This window comes from Umbelopsis ramanniana, assembly GCF_025399195.1.
Source record: "Umbelopsis ramanniana AG unplaced genomic scaffold K450scaffold_16, whole genome shotgun sequence".
Classification (NCBI taxonomy): domain Eukaryota; kingdom Fungi; phylum Mucoromycota; class Umbelopsidomycetes; order Umbelopsidales; family Umbelopsidaceae; genus Umbelopsis; species Umbelopsis ramanniana.
This window is the reverse complement of record NW_026252102.1, coordinates 16,634-37,673: the sequence shown is the minus strand read 5'-3', so window position 1 is coordinate 37,673 and position 21,040 is coordinate 16,634. Positions and strand designations below refer to the sequence as shown.

The 21,040-nt window shown below is 43.3% G+C and overlaps 11 protein-coding genes across 11 annotated transcripts; 7 read left to right on the top strand and 4 right to left on the bottom strand.

Moving 5' to 3' along the window:
- Positions 1-262: 262 nt before the first annotated feature.
- Positions 263-2,733, top strand: K450DRAFT_233261 (uncharacterized protein). Its single transcript, XM_051587725.1, has 9 exons — positions 263-431; positions 508-703; positions 767-846; positions 908-1,132; positions 1,204-1,407; positions 1,478-1,798; positions 1,882-2,040; positions 2,117-2,496; positions 2,570-2,733. The coding sequence occupies exons 1-9, from the start codon at positions 342-344 to the stop codon at positions 2,616-2,618; spliced, it is 1,704 nt and encodes a 567-aa protein (XP_051446141.1). The 5' UTR covers positions 263-341; the 3' UTR covers positions 2,619-2,733.
- A 24-nt stretch (positions 2,734-2,757) lies between these two features.
- Positions 2,758-3,623, top strand: K450DRAFT_270328 (uncharacterized protein; the record flags this gene model as incomplete). Its single annotated transcript, XM_051592960.1, has 3 exons — positions 2,758-2,864; positions 2,928-3,189; positions 3,255-3,623. 3 exons carry the CDS (start codon positions 2,758-2,760, stop codon positions 3,621-3,623), a joined length of 738 nt encoding a protein of 245 aa, XP_051446140.1.
- Positions 3,624-4,307: 684 nt separating this feature from the next.
- Positions 4,308-5,053, top strand: K450DRAFT_233257 (uncharacterized protein). The gene has a single exon (XM_051587724.1). It carries the CDS (start codon positions 4,361-4,363, stop codon positions 4,979-4,981), a length of 621 nt encoding a protein of 206 aa, XP_051446139.1. The 5' UTR covers positions 4,308-4,360; the 3' UTR covers positions 4,982-5,053.
- Positions 5,054-5,889: 836 nt separating this feature from the next.
- K450DRAFT_233255 (uncharacterized protein) lies at positions 5,890-7,368 on the top strand. The gene is made up of 3 exons (XM_051587723.1): positions 5,890-6,380; positions 6,448-7,057; positions 7,122-7,368. The coding sequence occupies exons 1-3, from the start codon at positions 5,909-5,911 to the stop codon at positions 7,258-7,260; spliced, it is 1,221 nt and encodes a 406-aa protein (XP_051446138.1). The 5' UTR covers positions 5,890-5,908; the 3' UTR covers positions 7,261-7,368.
- On the bottom strand, positions 7,272-9,239 carry K450DRAFT_233249 (uncharacterized protein). Its single transcript, XM_051587722.1, has 4 exons — positions 8,950-9,239; positions 8,738-8,881; positions 8,381-8,647; positions 7,272-8,316 (listed from the first exon to the last, which is right to left on the bottom strand). Exons 1-4 carry the CDS (start codon positions 9,193-9,195, stop codon positions 7,477-7,479), a joined length of 1,497 nt encoding a protein of 498 aa, XP_051446137.1. The 5' UTR covers positions 9,196-9,239; the 3' UTR covers positions 7,272-7,476.
- A 783-nt stretch (positions 9,240-10,022) lies between these two features.
- Positions 10,023-11,086, top strand: K450DRAFT_279235 (uncharacterized protein; the record flags this gene model as incomplete). The annotated part of the gene is made up of 3 exons (XM_051593324.1): positions 10,023-10,272; positions 10,351-10,444; positions 10,534-11,086. 3 exons carry the CDS (start codon positions 10,023-10,025, stop codon positions 11,084-11,086), a joined length of 897 nt encoding a protein of 298 aa, XP_051446136.1.
- Positions 11,087-12,621: 1,535 nt separating this feature from the next.
- On the top strand, positions 12,622-14,280 carry K450DRAFT_233239 (uncharacterized protein). The gene is made up of 7 exons (XM_051587721.1): positions 12,622-12,750; positions 12,826-13,185; positions 13,266-13,324; positions 13,416-13,424; positions 13,508-13,620; positions 13,700-13,731; positions 13,816-14,280. Exons 2-7 carry the CDS (start codon positions 13,074-13,076, stop codon positions 13,839-13,841), a joined length of 351 nt encoding a protein of 116 aa, XP_051446135.1. The 5' UTR covers positions 12,622-12,750; positions 12,826-13,073; the 3' UTR covers positions 13,842-14,280.
- K450DRAFT_279233 (uncharacterized protein) lies at positions 14,233-16,926 on the bottom strand. Its single transcript, XM_051593323.1, has 4 exons — positions 16,306-16,926; positions 15,231-16,229; positions 14,873-15,151; positions 14,233-14,778 (listed from the first exon to the last, which is right to left on the bottom strand). Exons 1-4 carry the CDS (start codon positions 16,870-16,872, stop codon positions 14,317-14,319), a joined length of 2,307 nt encoding a protein of 768 aa, XP_051446134.1. The 5' UTR covers positions 16,873-16,926; the 3' UTR covers positions 14,233-14,316.
- A 540-nt stretch (positions 16,927-17,466) lies between these two features.
- K450DRAFT_233231 (uncharacterized protein) lies at positions 17,467-18,357 on the bottom strand. Its single transcript, XM_051587720.1, has one exon. It carries the CDS (start codon positions 18,314-18,316, stop codon positions 17,594-17,596), a length of 723 nt encoding a protein of 240 aa, XP_051446133.1. The 5' UTR covers positions 18,317-18,357; the 3' UTR covers positions 17,467-17,593.
- Positions 18,358-18,454: 97 nt separating this feature from the next.
- Positions 18,455-20,327, top strand: K450DRAFT_233220 (uncharacterized protein). The gene is made up of 7 exons (XM_051587719.1): positions 18,455-18,617; positions 18,684-18,814; positions 18,879-18,961; positions 19,032-19,286; positions 19,351-19,507; positions 19,580-19,749; positions 19,933-20,327. Exons 1-7 carry the CDS (start codon positions 18,504-18,506, stop codon positions 19,947-19,949), a joined length of 927 nt encoding a protein of 308 aa, XP_051446132.1. The 5' UTR covers positions 18,455-18,503; the 3' UTR covers positions 19,950-20,327.
- K450DRAFT_233214 (uncharacterized protein) lies at positions 19,851-21,039 on the bottom strand. The gene is made up of 5 exons (XM_051587718.1): positions 20,799-21,039; positions 20,696-20,725; positions 20,531-20,593; positions 20,330-20,460; positions 19,851-20,264 (listed from the first exon to the last, which is right to left on the bottom strand). Exons 1-5 carry the CDS (start codon positions 20,955-20,957, stop codon positions 19,907-19,909), a joined length of 741 nt encoding a protein of 246 aa, XP_051446131.1. The 5' UTR covers positions 20,958-21,039; the 3' UTR covers positions 19,851-19,906.
- Position 21,040: the final 1 nt, after the last annotated feature.

Below are 21,040 nucleotides of genomic sequence, written 5' to 3'. Positions count from 1 at the left end.
ACTTTCTGTGTTAGCGTTGCCGTCAGTGGCTCGTGGAACCTTGCTGGTATACAGTCGCGGAAGTAAGAATGAGGGTATTGGGAGTAATTTCGCAGCTGGTGTTATCAAAGGGGTGTGAAAAGGACCATTTCTAAAAAGGCTTGTCCTCAACATGCTTAAATACGACTGCATTGCTACGTTTGCGAAAATGAGCTCGGTTCAGTCCTGCGAAGACTTTCAAAACGTGGAAATCAACAGCCACGTGATTGAACTGGCAAAGAGCCCCGAAAGCAACCAGTAACCCCAAGGACCTTTCCACTTGGCGTTTTGGTAGTCAACGAGTCCACCCATAGTACGCATATATGGATGTCATAAAAGCAGTACAGAATTATGTCAACAAGATGATTGACGAGGTGGCAGGCATGAAAGTTCTTCTGCTGGACACGGAGACGGTAATTAGCATTGCAATCTACCGAATGCTCTGTACCTTGAATTTCGGTTCTAATCCTATTCTCACTACGATTGAAGACTCCTATAGTATCGCTTGTGGCAACACAATCCAATCTACTTACCAAAGAATGTTATCTTATCGACCGTATTGACAACAGAGACAGAGACACTATGCGTCACTTGAAATGCCTATGCTTCCTGCGTCCAACATCCGAAAGTTTGCAATGGCTGATAGCCGAGCTCAGAGATCCATGCTACGGCGACTATTATATTTGTACGTGAAGCACACCCTACTTCATCAATAGACCTCCTTTCAATGACTGACAAGCTCTTTTAGATTTCAGCAACACGATTAGGAAGTCCGATGTGGAGCGGTTAGCGGAAGTGGATGAACATGAAGTCGTCAGAGAGATACAGGTACTGACCTAAGGCGTTAAGTTTGAACTACATGTATTTCCTGCTAAATTTATTTATTCAGGAATACTATGGGGACTATCTTGCCATCAACTCTGATCTATTTTCACTTGGAATGGATCTTCCAGACTATAGGCTGTTTGGCAATGGCATTAAAGACTGGGATGGCTATACATTTGATCGATCTGTACAAGGCATTATAGCAGCGCTATTGAGTCTAAAGAAGAAGCCTATCATAAGATATGAAAGTGTCAGTTCAATGGGTAAAAGGCTTGCACAAGAGATCCAGGTAAATTTTTGTTGGTGTCATGAGATATTTATGTGAAATGGGCTGCGTCTGACAAACGGCTTCCTATATAGTATCAGATACAGCAAGAAGGACAACTGTTTGACTTCCGCAAAACCGACACTCCTCCAGTATTGTTGATTTTGGATCGAAGAAATGACCCCGTAACACCACTCTTATCACAGTGGACGTATCAAGCTATGGTCCATGGCATGATTGGGATTCAGAATGGCAGAGTTGACCTTTCCAATGTGCCTGATATAAAGAAGGAGTTGAAGGTAAAAATTAAGGTATGAGTGGTTGGGTGGGTAGCACAGCATACTCAGTCTTTGCATCCTTCATGTGTAGGAAATTGTACTTTCACCAGACCAGGACCCATTCTTCAAAAAATCCATGTACCTCAACCTAGGCGATCTAGGCGCAAATATCAAGTCATACGTAGACGAATATCAAGTGAAGACTAAATCCAATATGAATATAGAATCTATTGCGGATATGAAGCGATTTGTAGAAGAGTATCCAGAATTCCGAAAGCTATCTGGCAATGTATCCAAGCATGTAGCTTTAGTCAGCGAACTGAGTCGTCGAGTTGCCCAAGAAAAGCTTTTAGAAGTCAGTGAACTTGAACAAGGTCTTGCTTGCAATGAGAACCACAACAATGACTTGAAGGTAAGGGGAAGAAAATGGAGATACGGGCCATTGGCCTAGGCGCTTTGACTGCAGGAATACTAACAGCCATTCGCGTCCGACAGAATATCCAAACGCTGATTGCAGATGATAATGTGACGGAAGAAGCAAAGGTTGTCTTGGTACTGTTGTATGCACTGCGCTATGAGAAAGCACCCAACAACAGCATCAAAACATTGGTAGATTTGTTGGATCGATATGGTGTCAGTGAACACGCGAGCTCGGTAAGTCCTTCAAGTGCAAGATAAATTGTAAAATCATGGACAACACTAATCATTCTTTCATTTTTCGTCTTTGTAGCTTGTTCCGGCCATTCTTTTGTACGCTGGACATGGTAATCGTCAGGGTGACCTTTTCTCGAACCAAAGTTTCTTATCTCGCGGCCGCAGCGCATTCAAGGGCTTGAAAGGTGTCGAGAATGTGTATACACAGCATACACCTCATATGGGAGAAACAATTGATCTGATGTTGAAAGGCAGACTCAAAGATACCACTCACCCATATGTAGATGGAACAACCATACCACCAACAGGTACTAGTCGTGATCGGCCACAAGATATCATCATCTTCTTTATTGGCGGTGCAACCTATGAAGAAGCGAGGTATGTGGCACAACTCAATGCGTCGACCCCTGGCGTTCGAATTGTTTTAGGAGGCACCACCGTTCATAATACCCACAGGTAAACTATCTTTACTGTGTTGCTGCGGCAGGTCATATCATTCTGATTATTCAAACACTTTGACATATTTTAGCTTCCTCGGACTTGTTAATGAAGTTGGACAGAGGTTCCTCCGGTCATAATCCCAACCGCCGCAGTAAAACTATCGCTATAAGCGCGTCACATAATAACTCCGCCTGCTACATAAAAAAAAAAAAATGTTCCAAATAAAAAGAAAAAATCAAAGCAACTCGCTGATTCAACCTTCGCATCTCTCTAATCATGGCTGTCCGTGCTCAATTCGAGAACAGTAACGAAATTGGTGTCTTCTCCTTGTTGACCAACTCCTACTGCTTGGTCGCTGTTGGCGGCTCAGAAAACTTTTACAGGTAAATACAGTCATATTTAACTTTAGCCCCCACCCAACTTTAACTCATTCGCCCATATCTTAGTGTGTTTGAAGGAGAACTCGGCGACGTTATACCCGTTATTCACACCACCATTGCTGGATGCCGAATCATCGGACGTCTTTGCGTCGGCAATAAGAACGGCCTCTTGGTCCCCAACACTACCACTGACCAAGAACTCCAACACATTCGCAACTCTTTGCCTGAAAAGGTAGCCGTTCAGCGAGTAGAGGAAAGACTTTCCGCCCTCGGAAATGTCATTGTTTGCAATGACTATGTTGCCCTTGTCCATCCTGATATTGACAGAGTAAGCATTTGTCGGATTTGAAAAAGTGGATGTCCTTTGTTGCTGATAGGTGTTTTTTATATTAGGAGACTGAAGAGATCATTGCTGATGTTTTGGGCGTTGAGGTTTTCCGCCAAACCATCGCAGACCAAGTTTTGGTCGGATCCTACTGCTCCTTGAGCAACCAGGGTGGTATTGTTCACCCACGTACATCCATCCAAGACCAAGATGAACTTTCATCCTTGTTGCAGATTCCTCTTGTCGCTGGTACCGTCAACCGTGGTTCTGATGTTATTGGAGCTGGTTGCGTCGTCAATGACTGGTGTGCCTTCGCTGGTATGGACACCACCTCTACTGAATTGAGTGTCATGGAGAGCATTTTCAAGTTGCAAGACGCGCAACCTACTGCTATTGTCAACGAGATGCGCGACTCCTTGGTTGATACCTACTCATAGATTACTTCTCTTGTATCTGCACAGTTACAAACTGTTCTATATAATTGTCCTTGATCTCAACCTTCCAATCACCACATTCACACACTCTTCAACTGAGTTGGTCCTCCCAACTCAGGCTCACCTTGATGTATTGTAAAAAGTTTCATCCGGCACCAATAGTAATAAAAATCAACGTTTAAAAACATAGAAGCGAAGTGGCAATTTGTCACTGGAATTTAATATCTTTCGTCAATACGAGCCATTCATCGTTAGTACCACTACTTTGTGCCAAAGTTTAAATGGCAATGAAGGACCCTCCCCCCTTTGCTATCCTGCAGAGTGGACAAACGCGTAATCACAACTTGTCTCCACATGGAGTCCTGTTAAGAGCACCTCCTTGCTCACTATTTCTCACCATAAATGGCTCTCCCTACACCTCCTTTTTTACCCTGAATGCCATATGGATGTTTGTATGCTACTACCAACACATTCCAATTTCTTCCATATTCAGAGCACTTGCAAGCCACTGTCATCTCCATCATTCTTTTAATTTCATTTACGCAGACATTTCAATGATGAGGTGTTCTTAACGCACGTATTTACTATAGAGATAATCATAGGTCGGCATTCAAGTTGGAGGCACCAAGTTTTATTACTTTTTGAAAAGCCGACAGGATGATAATTTTGGTGGTGATGGCCCCCCTCGGGTCAGGTTTCCCCTTTTGTGTGTTTTGCTTCCTTTCCTTGATTACCATTCAATGGCATCGCCGTTAAAATCCAATAACAATGCACCACGGCCAGACATCAGCGCCATCCAGCAAAGTTCAAATGCACATACCCCTGGGTCATGGCAGTACCAGTTGACAGAGTCCATGCTCATGCATAATACTGGAGGTCAGGACATGGGCACTGGATCAGTACGTTCCAAACATGAGCCTCCACAGCCATCAGAAGAAAGCAATGAGAAGATTGCAGAAGAAAATGTTCAAGCCCCTAGAGACGAACACAACAACGACATGTACGATATTTCAAACCCACAACGATTCAGTCGCTATATTGACAGACGGTTCGCCCCCATCAGCGACGACGGCCGCTCCCATAAACCAATACGGCCATTTTCAGATTATGAGGAAGAAGACGAACCGAAAGCAGCACGTATTCCATATGGCTCTGTCCTGTTCTTAATAGGTTTCGTTTGTCCGCCAAGTTGGTGGATAGGTACCTTTTACCCTTTTACATGTTTCCAAACGGAACAGAAAAATATACCCAAGATTGAGCGACGATGGCGCTCAGCAAATCGTGTCATGACAGCACTTTCAATTCTACTCATCGCAGTTCTTCTCGGCATCATGGGATGGTATATCAGCACGTACAAATAGTAATAGTAAACATAAAGAGCATTGTTATAATAAAGTAATTTTTTGATCATCTGTTTTTTCCACGCGTCCTAAGTAGTTGGAAACACACCATTTGCGTAGGGCACTTGTGAAGACGAATATGCTTTCGGTGACAAATTGAAAGAGGAGGGATGGAATGGGATTAAGTGAGGGTGTCATAAGCCACAATTCCTTTATACAAAAGCGCAGATGCAGCCATTCAATACTAGCAAAAATGCCTGTAGTAAGTGTTTGGAAGCTCCCAATCAAGAAATGTTTTGATGCAATGGTTCTCCTACAATGTAGTATATGCGAATGTCAGCTGGTCATAATGAAACCAAAATATCATGTAGAATAAGACAGGGGATGCCAACGCAGCAAATTCATATTAATATGATAAGAAGCATCATATAAACCACGACATGAGAATGACTAGTAAGAGTCCTCTCATCCCGCCGCGTTCAATGTGGATGAAATAGGATATGGATCCGCAAATTGCTGCGATTGTATATTGGGAGCTATGGGTAGGAAAACTGCTATGATCACTTACTACTATGCACATTTTCGTTAAAAAATGCATTGACCCCTACAGAAATCTTTTTCAGTGAGATAATTAGAGCTCTGATGCTATTAACGTGTAATGATTTCCTCAAAATGAAGGTTATTTATGCGACATTAAAATCGCCAGTCATTCTATCCATTATCAGCTATCAAGATACTAGAAACGATGAGTAGATGATAGCACTCTAGGTAAGTAAGGATATATACATCTATTGTCCTTTCCATGTTATCAATGATAGAACTCATCCAAGATAACCACACCCTTGCCTTCATTAAACCCCCAAAAATTTTCTCACGATGATCAGAAAAAATGGGGGATTTTTTCCAAGATTATGACGAATTTGCTGTCACCTCTCTCCACCACTCAGCATGCTCATCCGTGCAACACAATTATGCCTACGGCGGTCACTATCAACAGCCCGTGTGCTGAAGAACAGCAATGTCAGCGTGGAAGCAAGTCAGAATGATGTGGTTTCCTTCTACGATGCCAAAGTCATAAACTATGCGACTCGTCCCATTCGACCAGTGACGCTGAAAGAATTGATTCGATTCGGTCAACCACCGTTATCGGAACAATCTCTCACTCAATGTGCACATTACGCTCGAACTGAACTGCCTGTACGTCTAGCCATGCGTGTGCGGGCGTTCCAAAACTTGCCTTTCATCGTTGGCACCAACCCTCATATCAAAGATATATATCGACTTTACTTTGAATCATTTGACAGCTTGGAAAAATATTCTGACTTACCTGAGAATGATAATGGTTCCGACTTGGAATTTGCGGAGAAGCTCAAGGATCTTGTAGAGCGGCACGCTGATAATATACCCACCTTGGCTCGAGGTAAAGTGAATGAGCATGATGCATCCGTATGAGCTGCAACGCATTAATCACGCGGGCATTGGTATAGGGTTTTTGGAATGTAAAAAGTATATGAACACAAAGGATATGACGGCGTTCTTGGATGACATGATTCATGCGCGAATAGGTATTCGACTCATTGCTGAGCAATGCATCAGTTTGATTCACGCTTCCAAGAATGAATCGGAAGACCAGAGAAGAACAAGCTATATCGGAATCATTAACACGCAGCTGTCTCCTGCAAAGGTCATACATCATTGTGCAGACTTTGTCACTGAACTGTGCGAGTTCAACTACGGTGAAGCCCCAGAATTCATCATCAATGGCCACGTTGATACCACGTTTACTTATGTACCAGTGCATCTTGAGTACATGTTGACTGAGTTGCTCAAGAATGCTGCTCGCGCTACAGTTGAAAATGCCAAAAAGAATAAGAAACCGATCCCTCCTGTTGAAGTTTCTATCAGTCATGGGTCTCGAGATATCGGGATTCGAGTACGGGACCAAGGCGGCGGTGTCAAGCCCAACGACCTCAACCATATCTTTGAATACTCTTACACTACGGTCAAGAATGAAGAGACTGAAGATTCTAATATCTTCAGTGGCATCACTCGTTTGGCTATGCAAAGTGGTGTAGGTGGCCCCATAGCTGGACTAGGGTACGTATAAAGAAAACATCGACTTTTTGATGTCTATAGTCATCTCATCGTCTTCTGTTTGCAGATTTGGTCTTCCCTTAGCACGAATGTATGCTCGCTACTTCGGTGGCTCCATGACTCTTTTATCTCTGAATGGTTACGGATGCGATGTGTTTCTCAAACTCAAACACATTGACGAAAGCTTGGGACAATTAGAGATTTAAACGCGTATGGTAGATCACAGTTTTTGTTTTGTTAAATTTGTATTTACGTAATGAAATGACCTTTTCTTTTTTCATATCATTACCCATTAACAAAAAATAAAAATGATGACAGAAAAACAATAAAGGAGAAACAAAAAAATTATATACTTTGCAATAGTTTTGTGTATGTGTGGATATGAATGAGTGGATGAGAATAGGTCACACTAGCAAATACATCTATGGTTTCTTGCCGACATTCAAAAATGCTCCAGTACCAAAGTATCGCTCGTTGGCTTGCTTCACCTTTTCAGCAGCAGCAGTTGGATCCACAAGCTCGATACCTTGAACTGGGGTGAAGGACAGAGACGAAGATAAGCCAGATGTAGCGGTACCACTGCTCTGCTGTCCCCATCGCTTGGTTTGTTTTGGAGCTTTGACTTTGGAGCGCATGTCGACGGCAGATGCTCGAATCTTGCCAACCTGGTTACCGATCAATCCCATACCTCGACTGGAGTCCATGGATTCCGCTTCATCCTCAGCATGACCGAACACCATTCTGTTCTGGGCTTCTCGTAGTTCGGTCATGGCAAGCGCTTCCTTTGCTTTGCGTGCTCGTCGACCACCTCTTCGCTTCTTTGGACCTTCATCAGGAACGGGGAGAGCCTTTGTGTTTTTATTTGGAGGAGCTTCTTGAAGTTTTTCGATCTTGGTCTCTATATCATCTCGCATTAACCGTCCTCGATGACCGTCTCTTGCCTCGTGTGCCGTGTCAATACGAGCAGCCAGCACGCATTTGGCTGCTACCATCTTTTGAATTTTAGGTCGCAAATCCGATGGCAATCTTGTACACACTTCACTGTAGTAAATATAGCCTCCATGCTTGTAAACCAGTGCCCGAGAAAATCCAGTGTTCGTTTTCTTGTTTTTGCCTAACACTTGAACATTGCAAGCAGGCATTTTGCACAATCCCGTCAAACCGCCAGCAGCACCAAGTAACTTGGCAGCTGTAGCACTTCCCACCACTTGCGAAAGATTGGGTGCAATGAAGTTCATTCTTGACTCTACATATTCTATAATCTGTATAAACCATGTTAGTATATTTCAAGTACTCGCTTTCGGTACCCCCCCCCCCAATACTGACCATCTTTCTAGCTGCATCAAGTGCCAGCACCATATCGCATGCTTCCTTTGTAATACGCCACTCATCATCTGTCAATTGTCGTCCGTTGGTAGTCGTGCCTGTGACGGTGACAACCATGATAGTTGCAGAAGGAAGAATGGAGTGCAAATCAACCTTGGTGATATCCATTTCATTGCCAATGGCACTAACAGCACGGACATAGTCAAGTGGATTCAATACAAGAGACTCCAGTTCTGGAAATTTTGGAGCATAATGATCTCTGATAAACTGTAGATTTGGAAGAAGAAATCGAGAAGATGCAATTGATTAGTCATGCCATAGGGTGTGCGTCTATTAGACATTGTGTTAAGCACTTGCCTTGTGTACAGTGAGAACTTCATTATCAAGTTCGACAACCAAATTATTCGACTGAACAATTATACGATATTCCGGATCGTCTTCGATCGGGCCGCTAATGGGTCGTGACGGGTCGCGATCGACTTTGCGAAATTCTTCAATACTCTAATTGAGAAAAGAATATTAGCCTTTTGGACAATGGGATCATGAAACTTGGAAAGGGTAGTCTTTACCTTTAAAATGTCTTGGGTTGCTTTGCTATTTAATAACTTGGAGACTTGATTGACGCTCTTGAGGTTGCCCATTTGCATGCTTTCAATTCGTTCTCGTTGCTCGTCCTCGTCTTCAATGACGGCATCTTCTGTATCCATTCCATCGTTTTGGTCCTGATCGGCAGCTAGCTCTTGATCGTTCTCTTCTTCTTGGAGCTCATTGTCGCTGAAATCAAGATCAGCTGCAAGTTCGTCAGCAAGAGACATGGTTGAATCAATAGAATCGCGGTGTATTGGCCGAATTCCAGGTGTTTTTTTTCTATGGTAATTTAAAACGCCGCTTTGGTTTCTTGCCAGGCAGCTATGGGAACTTTTGCAATAGCGAATACGCAGAAATACAACATTCTAAACATATCTGAAGTAAATATCCCATGCTTTGCTTTATTCGTGAATATTCGGCGCTCTATCCGAGCGTCTTGAACCTACGTCAATGTGGCATCTTACTGATTTGACGGCCGCAACTGTGGCACACCGGTTAGTGCGTATCATTGAACGGCTGTATGAAAATAACTATAACATGCTTGGTTGTTCAAATGGTCTACCTTATTTTCTTCTTGCCTTTTGGCTGATAACAAGCTGCGATTTGGTTGGATTTTCGGCTGTAAGCCAACAAGGTATGATCTCCGCTGGCCTTTGCACTCTTTGCGGGGAGAGGAGGCGTTTGGAATCTTTCAATCGAACAACAATGTCGGCGAAACATTCAAGGCTGCGCACCTTCGTCGATTGTGCGATATGAAGAGCAAATTTCATCCAACAGAAGTCAAAAAGCTAGGATGTGCTGCCGAACTCAGTAGACAGTGCGTGCGTTGCTATACACACTAATGATAGCTACCAGTTTTGATAGGACAATACATCACCTTTTCATGCATTTTCATAGTCGAAAGACTCACTTTAAATTTTTTGCTGACCTAAGGAGCAAACCAGCCACGTGAATCGACGTTCCACAGAATTGTATGTCTCATGTTCCCGCCAAGCATTTAAAAGGCAAGAGGCATTGAATCTGTGCCGGAGAGTAATCCGACTCTTTCGCTCCAATGGCCATTATCGAATCAAACAACCGCCATGCTGAAGCTAGTCGCAAGACTCTGGCCTATCTCAAGGAACTGTCGGATTCTCTTGACGGTTGGGACTTCAAGTCTGAAAATAACGGTGTCAAACTTTACAGTAAGACCGTAAAGGGACAGCCACTCCCTGTTGTTCGTGGTGACGCCATACTTCCCGGAAATGAATACACTCCTGCCCAAGTGGCTTCTGCTGCTACCTCACCAGGAAGCCGCAAAGTTTGTAAGTTGGTGTGATGAGATGCGCTGATATTGGCCGTTAGTGTCGCTGTTTTAATTCATTGATTTGGACGTTGTACAGGGGACGACAAATTCGATTCTGTGGAGGTTAGAGAGGTCTACACTTTCCGCGAGCTTCTCCTCTGGACCAAAGTCAAGGCTCCTTGGCCGTTGAGGTAATTCATTTAAATGTATATACTATCAATAAGTGTAACAGATCGAAGTCTGACCAGCTTCAACTATGCTTGTTTCCCGTTTCTTCTAGCCCGCGAGATATGTGCACAACGATTATACGGGACATAAGCGACGACGCTGCCTATAGCTCTTTGGTCTCAGTTGAGGATGCTGCTATCCCGGAAGTGGACGGAAACGTCCGTGTCACTCTTCCCCTCTCAGGATGGAAGGTCACTAATGGCCCAGAGGGTATCGTCCTGACCAATGTTTCACAAATCGGTACGACAGGTCCCGTTCCTAAGGCTCTCATTGTTAGTGTTCAACAACAAATTCCTATGGCTACAGCAAAAGTCATCAATTATGTACAAACTTACGGCTATCCTCCCTACATTATTGATACCACGGCTATCACCGGAAAGGAACAATTCACACACAACGACAAGAAATACAGTATAGAGATTAAAAGTGGCGAAGTTGATTCCTTTGTCAAGATCGACATCAGCAAAAAACTTTATCCAAACGGTATAAATGTCAGCATCAATGGCTCTGCCACTCACAAAATTGAGGACGGCGCAAATGGAAACAAAGTTCTCGTCATTGAGAGCATTGGTGGCTCTGCCACCGCTGTTGTTACTCATGCTTGAATGGAGTCATTTCCTTTAAAAGCCATGATTAGAAATTTTCATATTTTCGCTGTCTATTAGCAGCCTCACTATGTATGGGAAGTTAATTTACCTTTCTAAAAACTCAATAGGATGATTATCTAGTGTTTCATCCACCATCAAAACCATAACTGAAAGAAATATTCAAATAAACAGTATTGTGAACAGCATCATAAAAAATTCTCTGTTTTATTGGCAGAACTCGGCTCCACTGATGTTGTGTTTACTGTTTGAAGCTCTACATTGATACAGACGACTTTTTTCACTAAACCCTCATGCAAAATATTGTCAGAGTATCTATTTGTCGCCAGTTGCGACAGATTGTGCAAGCAAAAACTGAAAATGATAGGTAGGGCAGTGATGTACCATCCAAGCAACTCATGACTTATTTCAAAACAAGAAAATTCACGGTTTTTAATCTTAAGGTGAACACAGCATACACTATTTACTTTCTTGCACAGTGGAGCGCCTCAATCATTGCTTTTAAAAACAAACCCGATATTACTTCTAGATGAGATGATAAAAGCAACTCATTTCAAGACATTACTCTTTCCGCTTCAACCCTCGCTGTATTCCTCTCTGTTAAACGCAATCTGCCTTGTGAGGTACTCAAGTCGCTTTGGAATCATGCTCTTACATGCAGGTACCCCACTTTGTCAGCCACACTTGTGTTTCAAAAGGAATAGCACTTATGCACTCGCCAGGGTTGCTTTAGAGTTTTGTGTCTCATCAGAAATAGTAGACGTCATTGAGTACAATTCATGCGCAAGGCTTGCTAGTGGTTTTTATAACCTACATAAGCTAATAGCTCAAGGGTGGTGTGGAATCGGCAGCATATCGGACGTTCAACGTGGTACAAGGCCGCCAGTCCCATGGTTCCTTACGTCAGTCAACGAACCTTTTTTTTCTTATAGAAACAATCTATTGCCCGAGTGATATATAGCGCTGTAGAGCCAGACAGCACAGAGAATTTCGTACGCAAATAACACAGTATATGATGACAACTACGAATTTCTCTTGCATTCAGATAGAACACAGCCTGCATATAGGATGAGAATCGAAGAAAACGTTTGACACATTCTTCGACCTGTCTCGTTCAAGGGGGGAGGGGAGAAGGGCATAGAACCTGAAATGAGACTCTAAAAATAATACATGTTAGATTGAATTAAGCTGAAACAAAGTGAGCTCTACTTTGGTGTCAACATTTCCTTTTATTTTATTCCTTTCCTTGGCTAGCTGATAGTAAGTCCGTGCTGCAAATGAGACCCCTATGTTGACTACAAGAACTCTAGTGCCTCAGCATTTGGTATCGGTTACCAGTATGGTTTGAAAACATGTACCGCGATGTTCACATTAGTTATATCATTTGTAGCTGCTGAATTGTCATGATAATATTTTCTACAGCCATGCATGTTGCTAGCGTGTCATACCAACGCACAGTATCACTTCGAGGTTTCAATTAGTTTATTTAAGAGAATAGGCGTAAGGAAAGTATAAAAAGTTTGTGAAGCCACACTATAAATCGGTGCTCATTCATATCAAAGTTCCACCAAATCTCATCACCACTCCATGGTTTGATATAGTAAACGATACAATGATCATACGCAAGGCATTCTATAGTCACGTGCCAAGAGATCGTCGAGCGGGTATGTATTCAGCAACTTCTTGGCATGTATAACCATGGTATCAAGTGGAAGGCTCTCATCATCATCAATGAATAGGATGATAAAATGTGACTGAACTGGGTTGCCTTTGATCGATGTATAAAAGTTGCAAATAGAAAAATTCATAGCCATGAAAAAAGTGCAGCGCGGTGACTTTTGCTAATGGGACGAAATGTGGAACCTCTCCAACCACAACGCGCGATCACACGCCCTACCCAACATTATTTTTTTAATATTTTTTTTTTCGCTTTCTCCTGTAACTTCTCTTTTTATTTCCCTTTCTCGTTGTTCGTGTCAGGTTTAATATGTCATCTACGGCAAATACTCGTAAAGCCGGGCGCGTCAAGTTTTTCAACTCTGTAAAAGGCTTTGGTTTTATCATACCGGATGACCAAGCTGGCCAGCAAAACATTGAAGGTATGCGTATGCCCGATAAGCTATGGTGTCACGAGTGCCAACTAAATCGCGCGTTCATTTCTACGATCTTTGCTTTCCAGAAGTGTTTGTCCATCACACTGCCATTCACAACGATGGAGGATTCAAAAGCTTGGCTGAGGTTAGAACGGTATACAAACTCCACGCACGCACTACTGCGAGATACTGATCTTTTTCCCTTTCTATTTTTGCTTGACTGATGGCTACAACAGGGTGAAGAGGTAGATAGAGTCTTCGATTTGAGTACATTCCTCACTTTAGTCTCAGCTCACCAATTTCTTTTTGTGTCCATGCCATGAAATAGGTTGAATATGATCTAGTGCAAGGACCGAAGGGAATGCAAGCGGCCAATGTGTCTGGTCCGGGCGGAGTATCAGTTCAAGGTGACCCGACCGCCGGTCGCAGACCTTACGATGCGTGAGTAACGAACTCTATAGTTGAATGAAATGGTTGTTACTTACTTTTGTCTAACCATGTATCTATTTGCACCATTTAGTTACGGTGGTAATCGATATGGCAATAATGTGGGTGAGTGATCAACTGGTTTTCGCAGCACTTATGCTTCTCTTTGTCGCTCTCGAGATGTACAACCTACCATGAAGGGATACTAAGCCTTGCCGTTATATTTATTTTTATAGCGTACGGTATGAGTGGAGGCTTTAACCCAGGATTCACTGGCCAAAACTTATACCCTTATGGAGGTGCTCCGTTCCCAGGCTATACTCAGCAGTTCTCAGCGTTTCCATATCCTCAGAGTGGTTCACCACAACAACAAGTGCCTGCCACCTCACCTGGCGTGATGCCGTCTGCTCACTATACGCAGCAACAGCAGCAGCAACAGGGCGCACCTTTCACGCCTTACCAACAACAACCACAGGCGGCAAGAGGTCAAACGGGTGGAAGTAATGGCGCAGGCGCATACTATCCGCAATAAGAATCCTCCTTCTAAAAGAAATGCTAATTTGTTTTCCACAAATGTAACTCACATTATCGCCACTCTCATTCACACTCTCTCACATATACGCTCGTGGGATTTTGAAATACATATTATACAAAACATCCAAACAAAAAACTATTTTCATGTACAAAATGTTATTTTTTGCATTTGTGGTGTCATAGGTTCGGGCGATCCAACACTGCGTTTATAGCCGTTATCCAGATTTGCTTATCTTCCTTGGTTCGAGCCATAAACGTCCAGGGTTTGCCTTTGAGAGTATGCTTTTGAGTGATAATCATTTTTTTCTTTTTGTGAGAGTAGAATTTATGGGTTAACGGTATCCACACGGAGAACAAACACGCGTCATCCTGATTGTCTCTGGGTGTCACTAGACCGTCTGAGTACATGCGGGCAGGTCGACGCACTACGGTGTCGTTGTCGTTGTCAGTATATACATAGCTACCGGTTAGATCGTGTGTATATTTGCGGCCATGGTAGACGCTTTGTATCATTCTTCCTGACAGTTTGCTTCTTTCCACGATGTTGAACATCACGAGCTGGCCGTCTCTTGTTAAAACAAAATGATCCTCCTTAAAAGGTTTCCGGACACTATTTTTGTAAAATAATGCCCCAGCACACTGATATGATCATAAAGCAAAAGGAGGGAGTTTAGATGGCTATTTCGCTATGAACAAACCGCTCTTCTGATCCAATATAGGGGATGCTACTTACCATGATGTAACGACATCTTGAAGGGAGGCAGTAGTTCCAAAAACTAGTGTAGATAACATTGTCAGCAGCAGCTTCCTCGTCATACTGCGACATAGAGTCATTTTCCATTTCGGCGTTTTGATCATTCCGCTTAGATTTAGGGGACTTGTCTTGTCGAATGATGGCGGCTTTGTACTTGCTTATTTGGTCACGTATCATTCTATGGTTCAGTGTCTTCCAATATAAACTGAGATCTTGCAGCCTTCGTACCCAGACATCTCTATCATCGACACTCTGAGCCTGAATGATGGAACAATGTCACTTAGCGTGCTTTCACTCCATTTCTTTGACAATTGCATGCATGATGAAAACTCCTTACCTCATATATAATGGACAAACCGTTCCTCAAAACCATTTCAAAGCACCTCTTCTGTTTGTCCAACTTTTGCAAGTTCTTTATGGCCTTTGGTGTGGAGGCAAAGCAGCACCAACAAAGCCGTGGATCATGCTCACGTTCGACTTGCGTCGAGGCGGCCATAATGGGTGTGCTGGAGGAGGAGGAGCTAATACTGGTATTGCTCTGAAACGCAGTGCTGCCATACATCGTATTGGGTTTCCAAACCTTGATGACCTCTACTTCACAGAGATCAATCATGCCTAAGCTTGAGCCTATTTGCTCTTCTCGGCTACATTTGTTATTCAGTGACAGGTTGATCAAGTATTGTTGATGCGTTGCAAAATAGAAACGTCTTTGTGAAAACTTCTGGCTCTTAATCATCTGACCTCTTCGATTCGTAAGTCGGGTAAGTATTCCATCAATAGCCTCGGGTTCTACAATTTGTCGTTCACCAATCGTCACGGTGGTAGGCATATGTTCCGTTTTGCGTAGCTCAAGATTATTATTGCCTTCAATCAAACGTGGGCCGATGATAGACTCGCTTTCGTCAACGCACCATTCTAGACAATCTTTATATCTCCAACATAAGCTGAGTTCCTTTTGCTGATGCCAATTTTCATACATCTCCTTGGTGGTCTCGTCTTGGACCATGGAAGTCACTATCATTTGCTTTAGCCAGCCGTACGTTGATGTTGATACATCCGCGACGGGTACTCTGCATTCGATATTGAGATCCGGTATCACTACATCAGCGACATTTGGAAATATTGGCTTGCTGTTCTGTGGGACTAACGAATACAGTTGCCGATACCAATGGCGCGTTTGTTTGGTGTTTCTGAGCCGAAAGGAAAGTTTGATGCCACCTTTTTCTGATGTTCTTGCTGTTAACTCTATCAAATATTCCTGTTCATTCACTAATTTGAGCTGAGTAATGGATGCCAAATTGATATTGTGCAAAATCTTCCGCCTTTCCAAGAAGATCTACTGGCGATTGAGTCAGTCAGATGACGTTCATGATTAGGAGATAATAATGAAAAAAGAATGGAAATGACATTACCGACATGGTATAGAGCGATAATCCCTTGTTCGTAAGCACTGCCTCTAATTCTCTCCATTCATATTTCTGCTTGTCTTTACGAGTCCTGTTGACTTTTCGGAATTTCGGGCCATCGACGATATGCTTGCCTTCCACGATGGAACAAAGGATAATTTCCTGTTCATGAATCTCTGGAACAGTACAGGCTTGAGCTGTGTCTGAAGTAAGCTGAGATGTGGATTTGGCACCACCGCCGTCCGAAAGTTGTGCAGGGTCCGGGACTTCAGTTACGATCGGCTGCGGAGGAGCAGAGTCGTTAGCCGGAGGGGTGGTCTCAGAATGTTCAGGCCGAGGGGTTGAACTACTTCCCGACTCGTCGGCTTGCTCTTGAGGAGCAGAGTCGTCAGACCGAGGGATCGGAGCATTATCCGACATGTCAGCTTGCCTTTCCTGCTGTGCGTCGGCTTTGATAGTACTGGCGATTGAAGACGATCGTGCAGAAGGGTGGCTGGAATGTGATTCTGGGGAGCTTCCTGTGATAGACGATCTAGCTGTATGGAATGAATCACTTATAGACGAAGGTTCCATATTAGATCAGCTCACACAAGGAAAATGACCCATACGCCAATAATGAGCGCATCGACCGGGCCTACAAAAAAATCTTGTTAGGTGCTGTCACATTGGTCAGTGCGACGCGCACATTGACCAGTCAATGTTTTGAAATTTGTAGAGCAAAACCCCTTTGCTGCCTGCCAAAGGAAAAAAACCTAATATCGTCCTTCGTTACAATGCCAGCTAAGAAAGTTATGGTTATTGCTGGCGTCTGGTGTTGTCCAAATAGCAAATCGCGCTTGATAATTTATCCTACCTCTTCGCAGGATGGGCGATCAATAGCGCGGCGTCCAAATGCAGAAAGCACAAATATTTATATGTCAAAATTGAACGCTGAGCAAAGCCTAACACCTTACGATGCTGATGCGTATATACCATGAGTATTACTGACTACTGAATGATTATCTCAATGATAAATGGAATGCCCGTTTCAATAATGTACTTCGTTCAACCGGAATATCCACATTAGTTTAGCTGTCGTGGCAGCGACGCGAGCACCTAATATTCTCCAAGTTCAACATCATGCTCTACCATGCATTTGCAACATTTGGTGTCTATAACAGCCTTTGACCATTATTGTAGAGCTTTTTTTAAAGTTCTGATAGCAGGTATTCAATTTATTACGGGTGTGTTGCTTAGATACACATGATACTCGTATAGAGATTTTTAATCGGTAGATAAACAGTAAAAAGAACAATCAAGCGCCAGTTGCTTCAATCTCTGGGTTCTCAACGAATTGCGAGATAGTTTTGTCGGAGTCGCCTGTAGCGTCGACAGGATGAGCGGCAGCATGTAACATAGCTCTACCTACAACGGCTACAGGTACGTCCAAATGCAAACCGACCACTCTAGTATAGCCCACAATTTTACCGAAGATGGATTCAGCCAAGCGTGGTCGAGGACGTTCTTCTTCAAGAGTTAGAAAACGTGGTCGGAAGATGGATACTCGCTGGAAGCCCACATTGATAAGGTCTTCTTCTGTCTCACCCTTGGACTTAGGGTAAAGGAATGGTGAACTCTTAGAGGCACCGCTGGATGAACAGTACAAAAAGTGTACGGGGCTAAGACCACCGCCTGGTGCAGGATTTTCTTCAGCAATGATTTTGGCAGAGTTAACAACATAGTCGTGATCAATTTTCTTGAATGCGTCAGCACTACCAGCATCAGCCTTTGTGGTGCCAAGGCAGCAGAACACATCCTCGTACCCTTTCAATTCCGAGCGACTTGCTTCCAGGTTGTCAAAGTCGACAGTTTTCTGAACTAGCTTACTTTGCGGTACTGTATCGTCGAGTTTGACTTCACGTCTTCCAATGGTGGTGACGCTCTTGTAGGTGTCGGCTAGCAGTACTTCACGCAGTAGGGCTTTTCCCACAGCGCCAGTAGCTCCTAGAATTAAAGCTTTCTTTCCAGCTTCAGACATTGTAATCGCGAAGAAGTGATTTTAGAAAGAGTGGTAGGCGTATCAGCCATTACGGCAATGCAAGAGCCATTTAGCATGTGACTTGGACTCGCTAAAATACTCTTCTGATTGGCCACTTTTTTTTGGCCCTTTGTTTCTTTGAAAGTCAAGTCGACGCTCACGCATTTCGAGATTTCCCAAATCTACTATGGATACGACCTCCAGTCAGTTTGAGATTGCAAACCCTCCCTCCGATGGCATCTCTAAAGTTCAATTTGCTCCCGAAGATAGCAGTCTATTGCTAGTTTCGTCATGGGACAAGGTGACGATCTCAGCAAACTGCGTGCCAACATTGTCCTAGCTATTAACGCATTCCTCTCTGAATTAGACTGCCACTTTATATAATGTCGACGAAAACACAGTGAAGCACAAGTTTGAGCATCAAGCTGCTGTTTTGGACTGTTGTTTTTCATCCAACGACCGCGCATATACCGGAAGCGTTGATCGCAATGTCAGAGAGTAAGTCATTCACACCCGAAACGAAATAGCCGCGCACTGAAATATAGTAACATATATACGTTAGGCTTGAGCTTGATACTGGTAATAGTCGCGTCCTTGGATCTCACGATGATGCTATCAAGTGCGTAAACTGGTGTAGTTTAACACGTAAGTCAGTTCGTCTATATTCACAATATTTGTCGTGTTGAATTTTCTCATCTCCAACGTTGGTGCGTAGAAACATTGTTCACTGGATCATGGGATAAAACCATTCGAACATGGGATCCTAGAAGCGCTGAACCTCTTCAAAGCACATACCACCAGCCGCATAAAGTTCTCAGTATGGATATTTTGGATGATAAGCTTGTTGTAGCGATGGGCAACCGACACATTTACATTTATGACGTACGAAACATGAGCGAAACTCTGCAGAAGCGAGAAAGCTCCTTGAAATATATGACCAGAGCAATAGCCTGTTTACCTAGCAAAGATGGTGAGTCACACAACCTGGCGCATTCCGTTGATCTGTAACTATACTCATACTCTTTTCTCTTCAGGATACGCGAGCAGTTCGACGGAAGGAAGGGTTGCGGTAGAGTACTTTGATCCATCACCAGAAGTACAGTCTAAAAAGTATGCCTTCAAATGTCACAGACAAGTTCACGGCGATACCGAGGTTGTATACCCTGTCAACGGATTAGCTTTCAACCCAGTGTAAGCGCTTTGATTATTTGCATTCACCCAAAATGACTTTTTCGTGCCCTATGCTAATTCTATTCTCTTAAGGTATGGAACTTTCGCAACAGGTGGATCCGACGGTATTGTTAACTTTTGGGATGGCATCAATCGTAAGCGTATTCGTCAGTTCCCTCGCTATCCCGATGGTATTGCTAGTCTTGCTTTCAGTCATGACGGTAAAAAGCTTGCTATCGCTTGCAGCTATACGTATGATGAAGGTGAGAAAGATCATGCTCCCGATACTGTTTACATTCGACACTTGACCGAAAGCGAATGCCTTCCAAGAAGCGCTCTTAACGGCAAGAATGCATAGACTGTACATTTTTAATTATAATAAAAAAAGAGACGTCAAGGTTTGGATGACATGACGAACAATTAATTTTCTATATCTGCTGGTGTAGCTTGTGGAGGAACATAGATCCCGGCAGCATTGACAATGGCCCATCGAATATCTTGGATTCCTTCATCTATGGTTGTTCCTTGAAGCACTCCCTTGCGGCCTTTCCGCTGTTGCCCAGATACTAATAATTGCGGGTAACAACATATAGCATCTTTGAATACATCCGCTTCTATTTTTTCTTTGTTTTCCTGAAACTGCTTGGCAGATATGCGGTCTCGCTTGGTCAGTATGACTTGGTACGACAATGCTAGTTTATCAAAGTATTCAAACAGTTGCTGGTCAGCAGGCTTGATTCCAACCGTGGAATCGATTAAAACAAACGTTCGCTTAAGCCTAAATTTTTGTCACATGTCAACAAACAGAATGAACCAGTTTTCTACGGCTGGAAAGGCACTCACTGATCGCGTGTAGTTATGTAGCTCATGATGCTCTCACCCCACTCCTCTCGAGAACGGTATCCGTAGCCAGGCATATCTACTAAATGCATCTGATCTCCAATGCTGAAAAAATTGATCAATCGCGTATGTCCCTGCATTTGCCATGCGATATATCGGTTTAGTAAATGATCCACCACGATGGAAAACGTCAAAGTAGCTTACCGGTTTGCTAGAAGTCTTAACAAGACCTTTGCGATTCAGCAGCTTGTTGATTAATGTGGATTTCTATTGACATGTTTTATATGTTAGGTTTAGCAATATAGTCCTGGCAATGGAATTCGCCTGTGGTCTTGTATTTTTCCGTAAAAACCCTCTCATCATGCTTACCCCAACATTACTTCTGCCTACAAAGGCTACCTGTCGGGATTTTGACAGGACATAGTCAGGCATTGGCAGTGGAATACACGTGGTCTGAATTACTCGTCGTTACCTCGGGAATAATAGTCTTGGGAGCCTGTTCGACATGAGCGATAGATTTCACAAAAGCAGCGGGTTGTTTGAATAGTTTGTTTGCATACAGGATCTGAGCTGGGGTTGGCAGAGTTGGTTTTGGGAATGTTGAAAATGACCTAACAGTTGTACAAAGCATTTAGGGGAGACTATCAGAAAAAAATTCAAAGGCAGGCAGGCATATCACCGTTTTGTTAGGCAGCAAAAATGCTGTCTCTATTT